We start from the raw sequence: 23,430 nt of genomic DNA on the forward strand, positions 1-23,430 counted from the left end.
AAGGCAACTTACCCGATCTTCACCGGTTGCAGCTATTTCCCATGTTGGCCTTGTCTCACTACCTTGCTGCCCGTGGTCTTAGTGCTGGTTTGTTGTTTCAGCATGTGGATAGTAGTCCCCTGACGAAGCACCAGTTCTGATCAGTGTCTGCCAAAGCACTGTCTAGGCTTGGCGGGAGTGAAATTTGGCACTCATTTCTTTCGTATTGGGGTGGCATCAACAGCTGCAACCTTGGGTTACACGCCACCTGCTATTCAGTGGCTAGGCAGGTGGCGTTCTGCAGCATATTGGGGCTATGTACCCCTCTTGCATTGCAGTAGTTAGCAATAGGTTTCTGGGTTAATTTTGTTACTTTGTTTTCTTTCTTTAGGTGCTGTAGCCATGGCGAGTGACGTCACGTTCTCATATGCAGAGACAGTTTTGTTTTCTGGGCAGCTCATCGAGCAAGGAGGATTGCCGCCGGTTCACAATAAGGCATCAACAAGTGGGCCACTTTGAAATGGCGTGGACAGTGGGGTCTCCGATGGTCTGGTTTGTTGCTCTTGTTGTTTGAGGGTGGTGTTGGTCAGCTACCTCATGTTCTGGTTATCCACTTAGGGGGTAATGACCTTGAGCCACTCAAAGGGAAGGCCCTCATCTTGCAGGCCAAGGATGACTTGAGAGTCATCAAAGGCCGTTGGCTGCAGACTGTCTTGTTGTGGTCTGCCATGATTCCACGGCAAGTGTGGCACGGGGCGTGGGACCCGCAGACTATCAAGAGAGCTCGGCATAAAGCTAATCTAGAACTTTAAAAAGTCCTGGAGGGTGCGTTGGGCCTCATCCTGGAATTCGTGCTGATTGCACGAGGGTGGACAGAATGCACCTTTACGATAAAGGAAATTATGCCTTTTTAGAAGATTTAAGGCAAGGGCTGTTTTAGGTATTTAGATGGGCTCAATGGCCTAAGCAGAGGTTTGTCCTTGTGGTGGCAGGATTCTGTTTATTTAGATTATGCAACTTGGTGAGCACCATTTGCAAACCCCGCTTTGGTGGGGACATGGGGGTCTTGTTGAATCATCCAGGACCATGCGGCCTGGTTGAGTGAGATGACAGACTCCCTTGGGTTGCCTGGATTGATCCTTCCCTTCAACCATGCGGCTGGGTTTGGAACTCCAGGGCATTCCCAACTTGCTGTGCCGGCTGGGTATGAGCCATTTAAGGATGGCTCTACCTAGAGGCAAAGGTGGCTCGCCTGTTATGCAGCAGGGGAGGGGATGTTTTGACCTCTGGCCCTGCTGTGCTGTATGTTATGTTATTGCCCTTGCTGTTTTAATCAATTGAATAAAGTGGCCCATTCGTCTCTTCAGTGGGGTGAAGTCTTCCAAATTGGTTATGTCATACCTCATCTAACTCCAGGCTGAGCTATACAAATTTGTGCAGACTGTATTGGCGTAGAGCAAGGCTGGCCCCATAGCCCAGCTCTGTAACATAGCTGCTGGGCTTTTCCAGCGGAGTCAGGGGCCAGCTGCAGAACATCCTGAAGCCTTGGGTATGCCAACACTGACAGAGGCCTCTGCCACTCTCCAATGCCTGAAGTCTCAGGTGCAAGAGACCTGTCACGACAGTCTCCCCCTTCATTCTAAGACAAGCAATGGGACCCTTCCTCAAGGCCTTTCTGTCTTCCATATCAACAAGGTAAGCAATTCCAAGATAGGGGGTTAGAATTTGACTTGCCACAAAAAGTATGGAAGGCAACTAATAGGATACAAACAGGCTTTGGCAGTTGTGCAAACCTGTTGTTTAAATCAGCTCTGAGAGTCTCTTGGGTAGTGAAGGGTGGGGATATAAATCTAATCTTTTCTTCTTCAATTGTGAAGGAAAGCAGAGGCAGGGAAGAACCCTGGCAAATTGATTCCCTGGTCCCAGGCATGGCTATTGGTTGGAAGCGAAGGACTGAGCAATGTCTCCTGCCTCAGCCTCCAGATTTTGTGGCAAGAGAGTCAGACAGCTAGATAGGCAGACTAAGGGTGCAGTCAGACCTACCATTTAATATGCAGAAGAACACATATCTGAGGCGGAGGAAAATAAAGCAGCATGGAAGCTGCAGTTGAACTATCATGTGTCCAAGCTGATAGTGTCTTAATTTCGGGGGGGGGGGGGGTGTGCGCGTGCAGACCGTTGGAGCATAAACCATCCCAATGGTGTCCCACTTTTCAGCGATCAGATGCTGAATTGTATATCAGGTTTTCCTGCAGAGCATGCACACAAATGGACCCAAGGATTCAAGCTGCGGATGGACATTGCGCTCATACTGAGCATTTATTTTGGTGATGCTCTCTGAAGCAGATGGGCATTTTCCCAAGGTCAGAGACCATTCCACTTGGTGGCCAGATCTGATTGGCCCTCTTGAGCCCGCCTCAAATAACTATTCAATTTTTCCCACTCCAGATTGAATAGAAAGCAGAGATGGGTGTGGAATTGGAAAAGTTGGCTGTGATTACTGGTCTAGCGACAGATGCTGCTGCCCTGATATCTACTTGTCTGGTGATCTTCTCCCTTCATCGACAGGAGGCTGTGTGGATTAGGAGAAGGAAGTTCACGAATAACCACAGCCATCTGTCACATCAGGGTAGGCGTTTGAGGCAGTGCACTCTCATCTCCCATGCTAACCTTTTGTATGTAGGTCATCTTGCAGCTAAGGGAGCACACAGGAGATGGTGGTCCTACCCATGCTCTACTGAGTGGTGGAGGGTGTTTGCCACCCATGTCTGGGAGAACGAGCAGTGGATAGAGCATTTTTAGATGTCCAGGTACACGAATGCTCGGTGAAATCTATTACTCTAATTTCATTGGGCGACACAAGTCAGGGGTGTCAAGGGCTTTTCTTTGGAGGACTGGCTCTGACAGAGAGGGCAGCACCTTGGGCCATGCCATGTATGTAATTATATTAAGTACCACGCGGTGGGGACACAAAATTTGTTAGGGACAACGGTCACTACAAGTCCTGGTTTTATTAAAAGCAAAAAGTATACCAAGTATGGAGATGTGAAGGCCAAGAAAAAAATTGGAAAATTTGGAAAAAAAACATTTCTCCCCCCCCCCCCACTTATTTTTCCTGGAACCTTTTTTTCTCTCTCTAAAAAACTGGGGAAAATTGAAAAAAAAAGAAAAGAAAAAATGATTATGGAACGTTTTATTTTAACATGATGAATAAAATATTTTAAGACAAGGTGTTCAAATATTTTCCAAATCATTTCAAAAAAATAAGTATGGTATCAGATTATTCTAATTTCTGTGCACTGAGGACAAGCGAATCCTAGGTTACAAACTGAACTCTCCAATGCAAGATGCATTTCTTCCTTTAGGAGGTGCTATTGTCACAAGAAAAGAAAAAGGTTTCAGTTTTGTTTTTGCATGTGGGTGAGTAGGGTGTACTGGCACTCAGAGCATTGGAAGAAAATACTGAGCAACAAAAAGGACCTGAAAGGATATACTTAATTAAAAAAGGTAAGAGTTTTCATTTATCTGATTCCAGACAAGTGAATTGTTTAGCTACATTAGTTTATCTTTATAACCTTTGTGTAAATAATAACTCAATTACCACTAATCTGGTTCTTTACTCCCCCCACCCACTCACAACCATAAATTAGTGCCTTCTTGTAAACTAACCATTAGATTATTTTTCTTTCCTCTTACTCCCCTCAGGAAAATGGTGTGACCAACATCTAACATATGGAGGCATTTTCACATTACAAGTTCTTCTGAGAAGAAAAATGTGATTTTCAAATATTGTCAGACGAAATATGCATTTCCAAATGCTACCAGGATGACAAAACACATTCTTGTATGTAACAAGTGTCCTGTAGATATTAAAAAAATCCTTCATGGATCTAAGTGAAGAGGACCACAATGATGAAAATGCACATAGTTTTTCTCAACCTTCTCATTCAAGAAGTCCTCTTTCTACTCCATCTGTAATATCAGCAGCAACACAAAGTGTTGTCCCATCAGCAGCGCTTCAAGTGAACAGATAGATATGGAAGACAGCTGCATCCAAAAATTATTCAATTAATTCATTTGTAGAAAAGGTGACACCTGAAGATCAGGAAAAAATTGATCAAGCTATTACTAGAGCAACATATTCTTCTGGAACACCATTTTCAATAACTGAAAATACATACTGGCAAGAAGCTTTAAAATTACTAAGACCATCACACCATTTGCCCAGCAGACATTCTTTAAGCAAACCTCTTTTAATATGAATGTGTAATGGAATCTGTGTAAGGAAAAATTAATGAAGCACTGTGTCTTGCACTACTTACAGATGGATGGACAAATGTGGGAGGAGAAGGAATTATACATTTTGTTATAATTTTGTCAAAATTGATACAAAAGGTCAGATTCTATGAGCACAGAATGAAGGTGACCCTGTGCTTCCTCGTGTCTTGTGGGAAGGCATTTAAAACATGTACACTCCCCTTTAAACATGAAGGACAGAACTCTCAGTGCAGTCAATTCATGCTTCCCACAAACTTGGCTGTTGGTCCACCTGGAGCACAAAACAATGTCATTTTTCCCCACCACCTGGCCAGGCGGATGTCCGCTTTTCCATGTAGGATGGCATCTAACTTGTCTTAGTAAGGGCATGTAGTCCTACTTTTACCTGATTTGGTGTTGGCTGGCACAGCTTTCTTGTATTCTGCTCGCAACACCTTCGTTTTCGTGCAGCATTCCAAAGGGGCCCTTTTGTGTCCTCGAGCGGCCATCTTATTAGCAATCTCCTGGTACACATCAGTGTTCCTGTGAGATTGCCTCAGTAACATCTGTGCCTTGATCTCCCCCCATATTGCCAGCAGGTTGAGCATCTCATTTCTTCGCCAGGACAGTCCCTGAACGCTGGACATCTTGACTTGTGCTGGTTCCCGACCATTTGCTGGGAGGCAAGGAATGGCACGTTATATTCCAGGTGGGGAAAAAATTAGTCCCGGCAACCAAGTACAGCTGCTGAAACCATGTATAGGCATGGATTACTTTTTATCGAAGGAACGGAGTTGTTGCTACACAAATCCTCCAATAATGGGGGGGATCACCGCACATAAAAGCGTTAACAGCACTCCGCTCAACTCTGCGCTGAAACCCACATAAGTGCAAAAATATTCATAGCCATGCTCTCATGCGTATGACTGACTTTAAAGGATTTTTTTTTAAAGGCTGGCAGACCGGGGGACAAGGTGAAATGCATCCAAGCGTCAATATCCCGCAAGCATCATCCAGATGGAAAAAAGTATATGTCCCGCCTCAGGGAGAAAGGTCCGGACTTTCTCCACCATCAAATTAGTCCAACATGGATCTGGGGCAAGACGGGATAGTGGTGACTGACAGCCGATTGACAGATGTTGTCATCTGGATGTGCGCATAATAACTAAACGGATAACGGACTATGATGCTGCTATAGGTATGTCTGACCACGCCCTAAGCTTTCTTTCTGTTTACTCTTCTGCTACTTTCCCTTTGATATGTAGAATGCTGTTCTCAGGAAGCAACTTCCTTCCTTCTGTTTATCCGTTCCCCCAACACACTTCTCCTTGAACACACCAAGAGAGAGGACACCCATAGTAAGTTAAAGTAGTATACTATTCCTCTTTCTAAGCTTTAGGCTGTAGTTCCTAAATAAAGAGACTATTATTAATCTTCAAACTGAAGAGTGGCTCTGTGTAACTTTGTGACTTGGCTTGGATATCTCAAAAGAAAGACGCTGCTGCGTATATAGCTTAAAGCACTCTGCTAAACTAATCAGTAGGAACTAGACTAACTATACCAGTTAACCCATCACTATTAACTGCCTGACTGAAGGAGCTCTTTAAGAATCCCCTTTTCCTCCCCTACCCTGCTTTTTGTCTCTTTGTCTACTTTCCCTTTCTGATCACATTCCTTACTGCTTCTTCCCTGTGAGACCCTTGGGAAGCCACCTGTTCACCTGCCTGAAACCTGCCACCAGAGTCAAGGGAAAGGCCGCAGAGCTCGGCGCATACTTGCCAGATCTGCTGATCAAAGGTAGGGACGACCACGCTCCAACTGTTTGTGAAAATGGCCAAAGCTGGAATGGGAGGGCCCTGGCGGCCACATTGCTATAAAAGGGGAGGGGTGAACCCAGGGAAGGCCCTTGAGCAAGTCCCTCCCTTGGCCTGTCCCCACTAGCTGAGGCAGCAAGCTGTAGGCTGCTGCTGGGGCTCTTCCAGATGATGCAGCTCTGCCCATGCAGTGTGACACCATAAGGGGGCATATCCTGCCCCTCGATCCTGCCCCACCCTGAGGTTTCAAAACGACCTCAAGTAAGTCGGGGGGGGGGGCATGACTTTCTTCTAAAGAGTTAAAACTAGCCACATCCCTTCAACTGGGCAGAATCATTGGAGGCAATTTCTGCATTCTTGAGGGAGATAACGCTGGCCTTTCCCTCTAACAATAAATCTGTCTGGAAAACAGCGGATTATGCTTCATGGGAAAAGCCTCAGAAACATCATCTTAAAGGTCAAGCTAGAAATGACACAGGAGATCTGTGATTAGGATCGCCCATAGATTTTTTTGAAAACTAATTAGCATCCCCATGTAGAGGTGCACAGCTGAAGGTGCACAGCTGTCTCCCCCCTCTAAAACCCTCCAGTTATTTGCAGCTTCAAGGGGCAATCTGAATGAAAGGAAAAGGCAAAGGAGGAAAGCTCTCTTCTTGCTTCCCCTGTAGTCTTTTCTACACTCTTCGCATGGGATAGCTAATTAGTTTTGTTTGTTTAAAACATAAGGTCCTAACTTCATTTATGTCTAATTTGATCTGTGCATGTATGTTTTCCTTTCTAGAACTGCGGGGTGGGGAGTTGGTTTCAATTGGTGGAATCATGATCACATGGGGGTAGAACAGTGAAACACCTCTGATACCAATCAGGTATCAGGGCCAGATTTAGGTGGGAAGAAGGGGTATTTTGTCCCAAGCGCAGGGAAAGGGGGCGGCATCAGCTTGGCAAGGCATGTGATGGGGAAAGGGAACCTTTGCTGTGCCGCCACCTATCCTGCTGCCAATTCTTCACAGCGCAGATCAGCCCTGCTAGGACCAACCACCCTGTCCCCGCCCCAGAGCAAGTGCCACCCGCCGTGCCTCCCACTCTCTCTGAGGCCAGGCACACACACACTAGGGGGTGGGCACTGCTGGCCCCATCCCCTAGGCATCCGTTTGCCTGGCAGCACCGAGGAGCAAGCCTAGGAACATGTGCATGCTGCCTGCTTTGCCAACGCCTGCCACTGCATCCCATCTGAGTTGACTGTGCCATCCCCAGCCCTATTATTGTTGCCTTTTCTGACAACTGTACTGGTAAACAGAGAACAGCAGATCATGCAGACAGGGCAGAGAGAAAGTTGGCTTCCCTGGGCCAAAGGGGCTGGTAGCTGGGCAGCAGGCGGGGGAGAAGTGGGTCAGAGGAGAGGCAGGCAGCGGGTGCTGGAGGAGCACACAGAGCCAGGGAGAAGTGGGTTGGGGAGGGGAAGGAGGCAGCGGGCATTGGTGCACATACAGAGCATGGGGAGAAGTGAAGTGCCAGTGGGTCGGGGGGGGGGGGGGAGGCAGCAGGCGCCGGTGCAACTATAGGTGAATGCAGTAGTTCAATATAGTCATACATACAGAGAAAGAGTGATCGACTTTAATTTTTTTAAAATTTCCCTTTAATTATGCATTTATAAATATGGCACATAATTTCCCCACTTTTCATTTGCTCTCTTAAAACAGGAATAGTACATAAGTCTCTAATTATGATGCAGTTGCTGTAACTGCTATGCAACATTCATAAAATGTAGTCAAGAATACATTTTTGGTACCTCTAAAGGTATGCAAAATATGCATGTCTAAAACTGACACCCCTCCTGAGCTATATACCTTTCTCCTATCCAGCAGGAGAACCTGTCGCTATGCAGCAGATTGTTGTTTGACAGCATGAGAACAGAATGCTTCCTCGCCTCCAGGACAGGCTTCCACTTAACACAAAGGACAACAAATCAAGGCAGCTGATTGCAGTGATACTCAACCAAATTTCATTGTACATCTCCAAACGAGAATCATTCTCATATTGCTGAATGTAATAAATCCGGAAAAAGTGATAAGGAAGGAAGCAAAGAATTATGACCCACACAAAACCCAAACTTTTTAACTGTGCCCGAAACTCTTGGTGGGAACAAAGGGATCCTGATAGCCTGCTTGCCACTTTTAGAATGATGAAAACTTGCAGGGCCAAAAGAGTGCAAGTAACTGCAACTGTGACAGCAATGACAGCATAGTTCAGTTCTTTCACTGAGTTGTTCTTTAGCTCCTGGTGAAATCTAAAACAGGTGGCGTTCTCATAATGCCCCGTTGTCCCATACCAAATATGGATGAGTGGCAGAGCAATAACAACAGCTAGAATCCATATAGCCAGACTGCTTGCCACAGCATGCAGGTTCCTGTAGAACTCCAACTTATCTTTCCACTTAAAGAATATAAGGCACCTGATTACCAAAACAAACACATAGAATAGAAAGGTGAGATACATGTGGACGTGTATCATTGCACTCACAATTTTACAGAAGGGTTGCCCAAAGACCCACTTGTCCGTGGTGTAGTAGTACAGCCGAAATGGCACAGTTCCAAGGAAAAGACTGTGAACCACCACCAGATTTATGACTGCTGTTGTGGTCACTGACAAAGTATTCATTTTGACCAGCAGAAACGATATTCTGATGGCTCCAAACACCCCTCCAATAAACACCACTGTGTACACTGTAATCAAGATGGCTTTCCAAATGCCGTTTGTAGGTTCCATGGGTTTCAAAGATATGCTCAGAAAGGTTGTCTTCTCTTTAACCAAGGTCTTAGAATTGCTTTCTGTCAAACGCTAAGGAAATAAAGAATCACTGTTAGAGTTCTGAAAGTATAATTTGAAATTACAAATCCAGAAATATGTGGATTATTGCCTTTCCCAAGGCCAAGTATTACAGGGGGAAATGCTGTTATGGCATTATGAAGGAAATATCTGAAAATGGGAGGGACTGGGATGCAATGTTATGGTTTGGCCTTCAAGTGGAAAAACGAATAATCATAATTTTGAGTTTGAAATTAGTGTTGTAGCCAGTCAAATAAGGGATGACTTTTTTATAGGCAGCAATCTAAAAATGTTTCCTCATGGGTAGAGAACCCCATCTCTTGGATTAGTTCAATAACTTCAGATATGGAATATTTCTGTGATGATTGGCATCTGGAACAGTAGAAAGAAGGCTAGTTTATTATGGGGATGAGTAAGTACATGAGCCTTTCATGACTAGATATTATTTTAAGCAGTATACAGAACATTCTATCATGTACACTGCCAGACTAATCTAGAAAACTCTGTGATTTACCCAGACCAGTGATTTCCATTTCAAAGACTGTGGCTAAATCTATTTGGATTCTATAGTTTCTGTGATTACTTTTCTATCTGGCAATTACTCTTTCCTCTGGCTGTTCTTTATTTTGCTTACATTGTGTCCTTGAAAACCAATTAACTTTGTGATAAGATGTCTTACATTTTAAAGAAAAGAGGGCTTTCAGAGGTCTGTCTAAAAAATTCACTGTGTCTTTATGTTTTTAATAGCAAGAATTAATCAGGTTATGTTTGTGGCGGTCTGAAGATGAGGTGATGGAGAAAGCTCCATCTTAATTTCTGTGTATCAGACTACAACAATTAAAGTCATTGGAACAAAGGAAGGCAGTAAAGAGAAAGGCAAGAAGATGGTTTCTTGAGTTACCATCTTTGGACTACGGGATCCAGATCAAAACTCCTTACATTCTGATAAACTGGAATAACTAGAGTTAAGAACTAACATTGTGAGGAAGTTCTAAAGCTACACATGGTAAACATCATAACCATTATCTTTTGTGGGCACAAGTCCCTCTTCCCCAAGAGAGTATGCTTTGAAGTCAGTGTGTGCCTAGTTTAAATATTCCCTCGAAGTATCCAAGCTCCATTGTAGACTGCAACTTTTGGAGGCTGAGGCCTCCTAGAACAGAAACAGGAAGCAACAACCAAAGAGGGGAAGCAGAAACCAAAGAGGGCCAGTCATGCCAAGATTAGGAGTTGGGGGGAAGGGTTTAGGAGCTTGATTCTGGGTTGAGGCTCCCAGCACCCAGAATGGAACAACCTGGGATTTAGGCTTGCAGTTAAACTTATATAGGAGCTAGTACAGACTACTGATAAGACAGGGGTTCCTCCCATTTCTACTTCAGGTCTACTTGGTCTATGGTTGTCAACCTCCAGGCAGGGCCTGGGAATCTCCCAAAATTACAACCAATCTACAGACTATAGAGTTCAGATCCCCTGGAGAAAATGGCTGCTTTGGAGATTGAACTCTATGGCATTATCCCCCAACTGAGTACCAAGTGCCACCTACCTACGCCTTTTTCCCCCCAAACTATGAGGTTTGAACTAAGAAACAATTACTTATGATAGGTTTCTTAAGAATGAAAATATATGGTCTTTTAAAAGGGTTTTATGGCTCACAATGGTAAAAAAAAATAAAATTCTACATTGTCTTGATAAGATGGACGATGAGTGCAGTTCACGGATGTTGTTCTTGTCCGATCCCGCATGGGTTCTGCACATGCACAGGCCTACCTCTGGGAAATTTTTCTAGCTATCTACAAGTCACGTTAGAGGAGTCCATTGGTTGTTAGCCAATCAGGTAATTTCCCGCCCGTAATGACTGTATGCACTCCGATGCATTCCGCACCATCCCTCAGTCCTGTCTTCGCCACCTCCGGCACAACCTCTATAGCTAGCTGAGTTACTTCAGCTTTATATTGGTAATGGCAACACCTAAGCCAATTGGGTTTAAGAAATGCTCCTTCTGTTCTGCAAGTATGACAAAATCAGACGATCACGACCTCGGCAAGATTTGTCTAAGAGAGAGCCATAATGTTAATTCCTGCCAAATATGTCAGAAATTCATTAATAAAACACAGTTGGACTGCTGGGTGCGCCTGTGAGCCGCTTTATGGGAGCGCGTTCTCAAACATACTGACCCGGGACTGTCCACCTCGTCTGATCAAATTGCCCACCAGGGATGCCAGAGTTTTAACTCAGTCTTCTCGGTTGCCTTCTCGCCGTTCTGAACACTCCCTGCATCTGGAGCCTGCAGCCCCGTAGTGCCTTCACAAATTAAGTGCTCCGTCTCCAAGTCTCCTGTGAAGAAACATAAAGATAAAACAAAGCATAAAAAAAGGAGGTCCGGTTCTGCGCACATATCACCAAAGTCCAAGTGCCAAGCCCTCAGCCGGCGCAGCCGCCTGCGTTCACTGAACCATACACCATCAACTGTATTTATATTGCCCAGATCATCTCCACAACTAAGACACCACAGCCCCCACCCCTACCCAGGATGCTGGGACAGAGCTTTGGATGAAAACCTCCCATTTTGAGATGATATCTCTTGGGCATCCAAGCCCATATTGCCAACAGAGCCATACCCCCAACCCAGCTGGATACCACCGGGTCAACCCCGTGAGTCACCTATACAGTCTCACTCAACACTTGATTTGCTTAGAGAACATCAGATTGATTTAGCGGTTGGTAACCAGGATCTGGGTTCTCCCCTGGAAGACTTAAAATTATCACATGACCAGATGGCACATATGGCGCAAGCCATTGTCCCGCTCAATCCTAAACCTAAAGGAAAGATCATGAGCAGGCTTTATGCTGATTCCCCTTATAAAGGAAATCCTAGATATGTCCACCAACCTGTGGAAGAAGCTGGCCTCCCTCCCCGCCTCCTCACAGCAGGTAGAAAGCCAGCTCTGGGTTCATCCAGAAAACTGCTCCTTCTTGTTCCAGCACCCATTTCTGTCATCATTAATTGTGGAAGACATGCAAGGCAAATGCCACACAGGGGCTCAATCAACCCCGTCAGACAAGGAGGGGAGGAAGGTAGACTCCCTGGCCAGGAAATCCTATACTACTGCAGCACTCAACCTAAAATTTTTGAATTAGCAATCTATTTTATCAGCCTATGCCATGTTCCTTCAGGAAAAAATGCAACCCTTATTTGAGCATTTACTGGAATAACACAGGTCGGTTGCCAAGGTCCTTCAGGCTAAGACTGAAGGTTGCCAAGCAACTCCTGAACACCAGCAAACACGCTGCAGAGATGTCCATCAGGCCAATGGCCCATCCAGTCCAACACTCGTATCACATAGTGGCCAAAAAAATTATATAGTGATTATATAGTGTTAGACTATACTATATTGCCACAGTTGCAAGTGACACCATTGCAAAGTTCCACCATTTCTCATATTGTTGTAGATGAGTTAAAGGTTTTACTTAACAAAGGGGCTGTTATTATAGTTGATCCTAAGTCCAACCTCAGAGGTTTTTATTCCTCGTTCTTCATTGTAACAAAATCCGATGGGGGCTTCTGCTCCATTCTTCATTTGAGAGCTTTAAATGTTTACCTTCATGTTAAGAAGTTTAAAATGTTTTCCTTAACACACTTAACTGTGTATTTCCTTCCTGGGAAATGGTTTGTGGTCATAGTCCTTAAAGATGGATATCTTCACATTCCAATCTACCCCAATCATCAACATTTCCTCCGATTTACAGTGGGTTATCACATATTCAAATTCACGTCCCTACCCTTCGGTTTAGCCACGGCGCCAAAGGTATTTACTAAGTGCATGGTGGTAGTCACAGCACACCTCACGAATGGTTGCATGGTTTCCCCTTAACTAGATGATTGGCTCATCGTGGCTAAATCACAAGAGATTCTTTTAACACATATTCGCCTCACCATCGAGTGCTGTGCCACCCTCGGCTTGCAGGTCAGCTGGGTGAAGTCAAAACTGCAGCGGTCTCGTGTGATAGCCCTTATAGGTGCCATACTCAACCCTGACCAAGCGAAACTGTTCCTCCCGGAAGAACGAAGAAACCGCTTGTGCAATCTGGTGAACATATTTGTCCAGCACAGGCACCAACCCACTAGGCTCATACAGGTACTCCTTGGCCTCATGGCTGCCTCAGTGCTAGTTTTACCATACGCTTGGCTGCATATGCACCATCTGTAGAATTGGTTCCTTCGAAACTTTAAACCTCGCACCCAATATAGTTCTGTCCAACTGAACATACCGAGAGCAATCCAAAGGACTTAGTGGACATCACACAACAATCTGCACTGTGGCATACACTTCAGCACCTTTACGCCAGGCGTAACCTTTACCACCCCTAACACGTGGTCCCCTAACAGGGTGAGGTGTCCATTCAGCTGCAGGGATGGCACATGGTGTCTGGTCTCCCTTGGAGCGAGTTGCTCACTAATTTGCAAGAGTTAAAAGCTATAGCGAAGGGCCTTAATGCTTTCTCAAATACCTTCAGAGACTGATCCATATTGATTCAAACGGACAACACCATGGCGGTGGCATACATAAATCAGGGTGGGCATGGCATCCTTGGCTTTATGCCATCAAGCACATCGCATATAGCACTGGGCGATCAAGAACACAACATCCCTCTGAGCCATACACTTCGCCAGCCACAACAACATTTTAGCCGACAACCTCAGCCGTCTCTCCACGCACAACAAAGCTTATTTATTTATTTATATTTTGATTTATATCCCGCCCTTTCCACCGAAGTGGCTCAGGGCAGCTTACAACATATAAAACTTACATAGGTTTGGCTTAAAAACAATTAACATAGCAGCAGTTAAAACAGTAGATTAATAAAACATAAAAACCAATCAATCCCATAATGTTTCAGTCCCTCTGCAGGGAGTGAGGCGCTCCCATGATAGATATATGTGGCATCCCATGGAATGCCAAGCTACCACACTACTGCACGAGGGCCGGGTAGGATCAGAACTCCCTTGGGGACGCATTCCAAATAGCATGAAGTCAAGAGTTCCTATATGCGTTCCCCCCAATCCCATTGCTAGAATTGTCTATTATTCCTGAATCTTCCTTCAACTATTAGACAAAGAAAGTTTTGCACCTGTTAATCTTCTTTCTTGCTCACCTATTCACCCTCAGTGCCCTAAAATAATAATTGGGGATTTTTTTTGTAAAAAAGGGATAAGTCCTTGTTGCAGAGGTAACTGCAGTTTATGGTGTTGCTCTTGTCTGGGCACACATGGACTAAAGGGACCATTAGTCTGATTTAGCAGAGCTTTTATATGTGTGTGTGTGTGTGTGTGTGTGTGTGTGTGTGTGCGCGCGCGCGCGTTTTACTGTTTGGCTTAAAAGTAAATGAGCATACTGAATTGTCTGAGCAGAATGCCTGCTCAAGTAATCTCACTGACATTTTCAGAAGCTGTGTTTATTTTTAATAACTGCTCTTTTCCAACTGGCTATCATCAACTTAATAGTATCTCTTCCTTCTGGTTTTCACTGATTTGTGCCTATCAGATATTACTAGATTTTTTCATTAGGCAATGCTTTTCGTCAAGCATCTGGTACCATAGTGATTTGTTTTTGTTTCATATAGAACTCAGTCTTACTATGGTACCAGCATGCAGCACACATGAAGATGTACTGTTGCTAAGGATACCTTGCTAATGCTCATAGGGACCAAAGTTTTGTCACATGATAAAGCTCTTGGTGTACATGTGCATGTGTGTTCGCATATAGAATTGAATTTCTCATTCTGAAAAGCTTGGACAAAGCAGAACAGTGAAACAATATTGTATAGACTGGATTTGCTAGTTAGCTGAAGCCAGAACAGGGGCATAAACTGATTTCCATGTATCTGTTGGATGGTTTGTAATATATCTTGTCAATTACCTAAAGGTTATTGGAAACTTCCTCAATTGCACAGGAATTAAGAGTAAGGAAGCTTTGTTTAATTCCCTTAAGATGTTGTATATCCATTAAAATATAACATTGGATTGTGGACTGTAAGAATTACCTATTTGAAATTTGATAAATTGGCATAATTTAGTTAGGGGACTATTTTGTGCACAAAGTTTATTGGCTTGCTTTCCCCTCCCAAAACATATTGTTCATTGGGTTGTGCAACCTCCCAGTGGGGCCTGGAGGTCTCTCAAAAATCATAGTGTTCCCCAGCCAACACAGATCATTTCCCCTACAGAAAACGGCTGCCTTGAGGCACATACTCTATGGTATGCCATAACACAACCATGCCAGGCCAAAAAACTCACACCACAAGGACACGCTGATGCTAAACACAAGGTAGATACAATAGGAAAAGACAGCAACAACACACTACAGATGAAAGGAATGCTGAGCTTCATCATATTATGACACCACAGCAAATTGACGATGAATTTCTGCGTATGTGTGCTATCCATACTGCAGGGGAACAAACATGACCCCCAGACAAAGGGCACATCCCACCAAACAGAAAGCACACAGGCAACACATAAAAAGAAAAGAAATGCCTGAACTAACTGCTCAAAGGCATCAAAACCTCAATAATAAGAGATGTCAGAGGTCTCTGAACTAGGCAAACCACTACACATCATAAGGTAACAATGCTGTTCCATGGGTGTGGCCACACGTCTCATTTCGGCGTGCTTGATTCATGTCAAAATAAACCCAATGGATTTTTGAAGCAGCATAGCGTGGTCACACGCAATCATTTTAAGCCGACTCGTTCCATCTTCAGCTCATCATAAATGATCAGACGTACTGATTTAAAATGAGGTTTTTTTTCCAGAATAACTTTTTTTTGCACCTGTGCCTTACGAGTGACTACAATGCCATAGCGGAGTCATTCCTTGTCTTTATTTAAGCGTTTGCGCCATGATGGATCTCTGTTTAAGCGCTTGTCTTTGACAGGTCTGGAACCCCTCCACCCCCTTTCTCATCACTGGTTCCCTGGGTGAACTGTCAAAACTCATTCCATATCCCTCCAAAATCTGATTCCATCATCTCACTATGGAGTCAGAGGTAGAAAAAGAGATGTTTGCTCGCATGTTGGGTCTTTTAAGCAAAACTGTTACCATCAGCTCCCTTTGCACACCCCTTTGCAGTGGCACACCAGAGAAGCGGTTTAAAGTTTAAATCCTTGTCCCTAGAGTCGCGCAGCAGTGGGAGCCTGATCCCTCCCTCAATCATCATGCTATTGGGGCAATTATCTGCACATGAGCATGTATGGGTGTGGTGTGGAGAGAACCACGAAAATGGCGACAGCAAAAAAGGGGGTGCACTGGCAGGTGAGGGAAGTGCTTCAAATAGCTGGTTATCTTTTCTTTATGTGGCTTGAAGCCATGATGTACTAAACTGCAAAGCTAAAGCCTTGGCTGATTAAGGTTTATGAAACAGAAACCAGTCCCTTGAATTGACTTGATTCTTCTATTGGGCTTACTTACATTGTGACGGAAGAAGATGACCTTTGTAATGAGACTTTATGCAGCAAGACAAAAGATATTTTTAATTGAATATGGACATTTCCCTTGGGCTTTATTGTTGTTACAATATAATTGCTATTATAGTGCTACACAGATTATTTTTTCCTGTCTATGTGAAACTGTGGTTCTTTATTGCTGCAAATGGGAAGGGAAGCTGTGGCCATGCCATGCACACGTCATTGTGAATGCACTTTTTGGAGACTTTGCACCATGTCTTGGAAACAAAGTCACTCCAGTGACAGCAAAGGGGATCAAGCTTCGTGGGAAGCCATCAACCCCAAAGTGTATCCCATCCCAGGATACACAAACAAGCACTGAAGTGATCCACCTGAATTCTCATATGTCAATTGGGTTTCCATGGAGAAAACAATGATGGATTAGACACCCTACATTGAAGCACTTTTTCAAAAATCAAATAGATTCATTGTGCATAACCAAAGCCTTGAATTACCATGCACTGCTTGCTAGCTGCCCTGGTTTAGTGCATGTGCATTTGAAAGAGCTCTCTTTCTGTCAGGCAAGCTCTATCCATATTCCTGCCATATTTAGAAAGTGAGAGAGCTATGGAAATAGAACTGGAAATTGAGATTCTGGCCACCACTATGGACCTTTTGTCTGTGCTAGTAGCAATCTTGTCCATGTGTGTTGTGGTGGTGTGCCATCATCACAATCAGACAAATAGATTCAGGAGAAGGCATTCCGTCATAAGGAGAAAGTATCTTGCAAGTCGTCGAGCAAGAATCCGTAGGTCTCTGCCCGGGGCCTCTCTCTTCTCATCCTTTGTTGTCCGTATGGCAGAGATGCCACACTGCTGGTGGGTATATCCACATCGTTCTCAGCGGTGGCAGATCTTTGTTACCTGGGTCTGGGGAGAGGAACACTGGATAGAGAACTTCAGAACGTCTCGGTAAGTCACAATGGAAGATCACAAGCACACTGATGATCACTTCATCTGATAGTTGCTACATCTACTGCAAGAAGTATATATTGACTTTGGGGGTGGAGCCATGAAACTTTGGAAATGGAGCCAGAAGACCTGGGGGTAGGAGACCCAGGAGCAAGGTTGTGGCAAGCAGTGTTGTATATCAAGGGAAGTTCTGGCCATCACATTTAAAGGGACAGCACACCTCTTGAACGCTTTCCTATCATTGGTGATAGATAAGGATGGGGGCAACTTGTTTGGGGGTTTGTAGAATTGGACTCCTGGTCCAATCTTTTTGAAATTCGGGGGGGGGGGGCATCTCGAGGAGAAGCAAATGTGTGAGGTTTTCCTGAATCCAGTGAGAGCCAGGATGTAGCTCTCAAATTGAGGGTGTGGGCAGGGGTCAACTCCTAACATTGTTGAGCAGTGTAGTTTTTGAACTCTGGATGATTGTTTAGAAAGGAATTTCTGATGCAACTACTGATAATCCCTTAGGGCTACATATGACTGGCTGCTGGACGAGCTGTGCGAGAGGCTGACATGCCAAGAGACTGACATGAGAGACCCCTTAACCATGGAAGAACGTTTTGTGGTAGCTTTGTGGTGATTTGTTAATACCACATCATATTGGCTGGTCGGTCACCAGTTTGCTCTCGCATGTTCAACTGGGGCAGGAATAGTCATAGAGGTGGCCCTTGTGATGGAGCTGGAGGAGAGGAGCTAAGGCTGTTTAATTTCACTGACCTTTCAGTAGGAAGACCTTTGACCATATTTCATGACATCTTTATTCTCCGTCATATCTGCAGGTGATGGTGGGTTATGCTGCCATAGGGTTCCCTCACTGCATTGGAGGGATTGATGGCTGCCACATCCCAATTTATGCACCAGAGGGCCAGGGAAATTAGTTCATAAATCAAAAGAACTTTTACTCGGTTCTGCCTCAGGGGACAGTGGATCACACTGGCTGTTTTACGAATGTTGTGATTGGACACAGTGGGAAAAAATCATGATGCCCATGTGCTGCGTTGTTCTAAAATTATAGACTTTATGGACAGGGGTGAGTGGGTGCGAGGAGACCCCACTGCCACAATTGAAGGTTTCCAGGTGCCTCCTCTGATCCTAGGAGATTCTGCTTATCCATTGAGTTGATGGCTGACCAACCTCACACCTGAAGAGGGGAGGTTCAATGCAGTTCACAGTCGTGTCCACAATATTGTAGAGTGTGCATTCGGAAGACTGAAGGCACGCTGGTGTTGCCTGTTGACACCATTTCCTGTGTAGCTGGAGAATGTAAACTCAGTTATAGCTGCCTGTGTGATCCTCCACAGGTTGTGTGAGGAATGTGGTCATGGTCTTCCTTTGGTCTAATGGACCAAATCCAAACTTCTGGAGATGAAGACTTCCATCCTAGAAAAACTGATTTTGCTATCATCAATTCACGGTAGCCCATGAAATATGATGTAAAACTATCAACATGCAATGGCAACTGTCAGAAATTACAGGAAGCCTGATCTTTTCATTACTTTGACTTGCAATCTAAAATGGCAAGAAATCACTGAAAACCTGAATGGCCAATCTGTTCAACGCCATCCAGATTTGGTTGCAATGGGCTTTCATCTGAAACGGAAAGAATTACTGGATAATCTAACCAAAAAGTGTAGTTTTGGAGTTCCAATGGCCAAAGAGTATGTAATCGAATTTAAAAAAAGAGGCCTTCTCCATGTTTGTATCTTCATTTTGAAAGAAGATAAAGCAGACTTGCCTGAGAAAACTGACAAAATTGTATCAGCAGAACTTCCAGACATACAACTTTCCCAAGTTTCACATGTAACTGTTGCCAAACACATGGTTCTTAGTTCATATGGTGAAACCTATCCAAATTCCCCATGTATGAAATATGGTAAATATACAAAAAAATTTCCCCAAGACTTTCTAAAATAGAACAGTTGCTTAAAAAGGCAGATATTTATATCGTTGTAGGGTCAACAGTGAAACTACAGCAGTCACTGGTAGAAGTACTGATAACAGCTGGATTGTGCCTTAAAATCCATACCTACAGTTAAAGTACATCTGTCATACTAATGCTGAGGTCTGTACCACTGCGAAAAGCACAAAATACCTTTTCAAATTCATCTATAAAGGGCATGACTGTGCATATGTGCATATCACAGAGCACAACATCAACTATGATAAAATACAAAATCATGTGGATTCCAGGTATGTTAGGACCCTGAAGCTTCGTCACCTTCCTGATGAACAGAACATAGTGTTTAATGCTGAATGTTTGCAAAATGATGCCTACTGCAGTTGTACTTAATTAAGGGTCCCAACCCTCCCACCCTGGCGGGGGACCCCAGGTTTTCCAGCTTCTTCCCCCACTCCCCCCCCAAATGGAAGCGGGGGGAGGGGGGAAACGGCGCCAAGGAGCGTGGTGAGCCCCCCCTTCTCGGAGCGGGCGAAGCCGCTGCGTGGCTGCCGCCTCTTCTCCGTAGCTGCTCCTCTGCTCCTCGGAGGAGCAGCTATGGAGAAGAGGCGGCAGCGCAGCGGCGTCGCCCGCTCCGCCTCTGATGTTAAAATCAGAGAAGTGGAGGCTGCAGGCAGGCCAGGAGCGTGGTGAGCCGCGGATCTGGGTCCTTCTAGGACCCAGACTCGCGGCTCGCCACGCTCCTGGCCTGCCTCCACCCTCCTTGTCACCGGCTCTGTCTGTGCCGCCCCGCCACTCACCGCTTGCAGGCAGGCAGGCAGGGAGAGGCCGAGCAGGGCCGCGGGGGTGACGGGACGATGCAGCCGCTGCTGCTGCTGCCCCGACCGGGCGCGCAAAGGTGCCCGGCGGCCCGGAGGAGGGCCTTGCGCGGCCTGCTGCTGCTGGGGCGCCCACCGGGGCCCTGGGGGGGTGGGGAGGAGCAGCAGGCGGCGGCTGGGCCGGGAGGCGGCAGGGGCTTGGAAGAGGCGCCTTGCACAGGGCTGCTTTGCCGCGCCTTCTGAGCCAGGGTTGGAGCTTGGGCTGCTGCTGTTGCGAGGGAGGGAGGGAGGGTCTCTTGCTCTTGTCGCCTGCTGCTGCCGGGGACTGCACCTGCAACCCACCCCCTTCTGCATGCCCCCCAAGCAGGTACCAGCTCCCCCCCTCATCGAGGCGCCTCTTCTCGCTGCTTTCGCCTCCGGCCGGGGCCAGCGCCAGCGATGTCACATTCACACGTGAACACGGGTCTGGGAGCGAAGACTGCAGCTCTGGGGCTTCCCCGGGCAAGTTCTGCCCAGTAACCCTGGCCGGAGCGCCCCCATTTTTTCCAATTAGCCCCAGATTTCCCCTGGTGGCCAACCGCGGGGCGGGGAAGGGGGCATTGCGGAGTGCCCTGTCTGCAAAAGAGGGCAGGATCCGCACCTTGCTCGGGTTGCCTCCCTGCGAGCCTGAAGTGGAGGCGGATCTTGGGAGCGCCATCCTCTTGGCAGAGCCCCAGGGCCGGCCCTGGACTATCTGGCACCCTAGGCGAGGCTAATTCTGGCGCCCCTCCTGCACTGATGACATCACCCAGTCACATTCGGCGCTAGAGTTGCCAATCCCCAGGTGGGGGCAGGGGATTCCCCGGTTTGGAGACCCTCCCCCTGCTTCAGGGTTGTCAGAAAGCGGGGGGAGGGGAGCGAAATGTCTGCTGGGAACTCTATTATTCCCTATGGAGATTTATTCCCATAGAAAATCATGGAGAATTGATCTGTGGGTATCCGGTGCTCTGGGAGGGGCTGTTTTTTGGGGTAGAGGCACCAAATTTTCAGTATAGCATCTAATGCCTCTCCCCAAAATACCCCCCAAGTTTCGAAAAGATTGGACCAGGGAGTCCAATTTTATGAGCCCCCAAAAGAAGGTGCCCCAATCCTTCATTACTTCCTACGGAAGGAAGGCATTGAAAAGGTGTGCCGTCCCTTTAAATGTGATGGCCAGAACTCCCTTTGGAGTTCAATGATGCTTGTCTCAGCCTTGATCTTGGCTCCACCCCTAATGTCTCCTGGCTCCACCCCCAAAGTCTCCAGGCTCCACCACCAAAGTCCCCAGATATTTCTTGAATTGGACTTGGCAACCCTATACTTAATGCTCAAAGAAATACAATGCTTACAACAGGGTTCAAAGCTCAGTGAGAGCAATGAAGATGCACAATCCATTTTATACAGTGATTGTATTATGTGATAAATCACAGAAATAGAGAATGGATCTCACAAAACATGGCAGAGATAATGTGATCAGCAGAATGTATTCTGTCAACCTTGCCTCTGATCCTAAAAAATACTGTCTAAGGCTACTCCTAATGCATGTATCTAGAGCTACAAGCTATGAAAACCTATGAACAATCAATGGTATGTGATGCAATACCTTCCAAGATGCTGCAATGCAAAAAAACAAACAAGGTTTAATTAAGAATGATGAAATTGGGGAGGGGGGGGGGCTTAGATGAAGCAGTGGTCTGCAGTGTGCCTAAACAACTCAGAGATTTATTTGCATACATTCTGATCTTTGCATCGCCACCTAGTGCCAAAGAACCATTTGACAACCATAAATCCCACACTCTCAAAGTTCACTACAGCTCATGTGATAAATGCAACCTCCCTATGTCATCAGGACCAGTCCACAAACAACATATACTTATTGTGATGCCTACAAACAGTGGAGAAAATGACAAGGAATTTCAATGGAGGACAGAAAGAATGGGTTATGACAGTGTTATATCAGCAAGCAAGAATGATCTCCCTAACAAATGCTTTTTTCCTGGATGGCCCAGGAGGTGCCAGAAAAAATTACCTATACAAAACACTCCTGAACGCTATTTGTGGAGGATAAGACATTGCTTTGCCTGTTGCATCCACAGGAATCACTGCAAATCTTTTTCACAGGTGGCAAAACGTACTTCAGTCAATTCAAATTACTGCCACCTTTAAATTGAAGCATCGACTTCCAATCTGAAGATGCAGAAATCATTAGCTCCACTAAAGGAATCATTTGGGATGAAGTAACTATGGCACCTGGTATTGCTTTCACTGCAGTTCATCAAATACTGAAAGAAATAATAAAAACTCAAAAACCATAAGATCACATCACCCCATTAGTAACAAATTGTTGTGCCAGTCAGTAAAGGTACAAGCCCCATTATATACAGAGTTTATATCTAGAGGTAGCAGGGTATGTTCAGCCATGAGAGCCTTAATTTGAGTATTTCTCGCCCTATTATGAAGACCCATTGTTTCAACCATGTTCTCATTAAGAATGTTTCAACAATGATCTCATTTAAACAACTGCCTACATTAGCAACTACTTTAACATTTAAAGACTAGTTAGTTTCTCTTAAAATGCAGCGATGGTCGGTTGATTCATGAATGGGAAAAACAGTGTCCCTTACTGGGAAATCTTACACAAGCTCAGAAAAAGAGGGATGTTCTCTGCTCAGGTGGAACTTGGTAATTCAAATTTTGTGGGAAAGACCCATGTGATTGGTTCCTTATGGATGGGTTAGGGATGGGTTACTTCAGTTTATTCTAGCTTTGTGCAGCCTCTGCTAGGATAACACTGAGAGGATTCCTGGTTATTATACAATCTTTGTGTAGACCACTTTGTGTGCACCACTTGGTGGTGTCACTCTGAGGCTTCAGCAGTCACAAGAATAGTTTTGCCAATGAGAGTAGACATCTATCTATCTTGATCTTTCATGATTGCACCATGAAATTCTTATTCTTACAGTTAGTAAAAGGACAGGAAACAGGCTGCTTTGGGCTACACGTGATTACAAAGCAAACTGTACCTGTTATAGGTCTTTGTTGTTTAGTCAGTTGATGCAAAATTTCTTCCTTTTGCGGTGGAACACACACTGAATATATCTATGGGTCTTGCCTATATGGCCACCCACACAGTCAGATCATGATCTGATGTCCTTGTGGTTTCACCCTGGCAAAGAATAGCAAGCAACAGGAAGTGAATGAGATAGGACCTCTGATGCACAATTAATAATGTAACAGGAGGAAGTCCAGCATTTATTGGCCGCAATTTTAAGTTTGTCAGGTTGATTATTTTAGTATTTTTTTTTATCTCTATACCATTTCTCACACACTACATCAGATCCTGTTCTGAATCATAAAACTTTCTG

The 23,430-nt window shown here is 45.2% G+C and overlaps 1 protein-coding gene across 2 annotated transcripts; it reads right to left on the bottom strand.

Annotated features, from left to right (window-relative positions):
* Positions 1–7,889: 7,889 nt before the first annotated feature.
* Positions 7,890–23,225, bottom strand: GPR141 (G protein-coupled receptor 141). 2 transcript variants are annotated; one of them, XM_060248155.1, is made up of 3 exons: positions 23,089–23,225; positions 8,602–8,888; positions 7,890–8,502 (listed from the first exon to the last, which is right to left on the bottom strand). In XM_060248155.1, the coding sequence occupies exons 2-3, from the start codon at positions 8,814–8,816 to the stop codon at positions 7,905–7,907; spliced, it is 813 nt and encodes a 270-aa protein (XP_060104138.1). In that variant the 5' UTR covers positions 8,817–8,888; positions 23,089–23,225; the 3' UTR covers positions 7,890–7,904. The 2 variants fall into 2 exon arrangements, with proteins under 2 accessions (XP_060104138.1, XP_060104137.1); XM_060248154.1 differs by having other exon boundaries at positions 7,890–8,888.
* Positions 23,226–23,430: the final 205 nt, after the last annotated feature.

The sequence above is a fragment of the Heteronotia binoei genome, chromosome 10 (genome assembly GCF_032191835.1).
Source record: "Heteronotia binoei isolate CCM8104 ecotype False Entrance Well chromosome 10, APGP_CSIRO_Hbin_v1, whole genome shotgun sequence".
Lineage (NCBI taxonomy): Eukaryota > Metazoa > Chordata > Lepidosauria > Squamata > Gekkonidae > Heteronotia > Heteronotia binoei.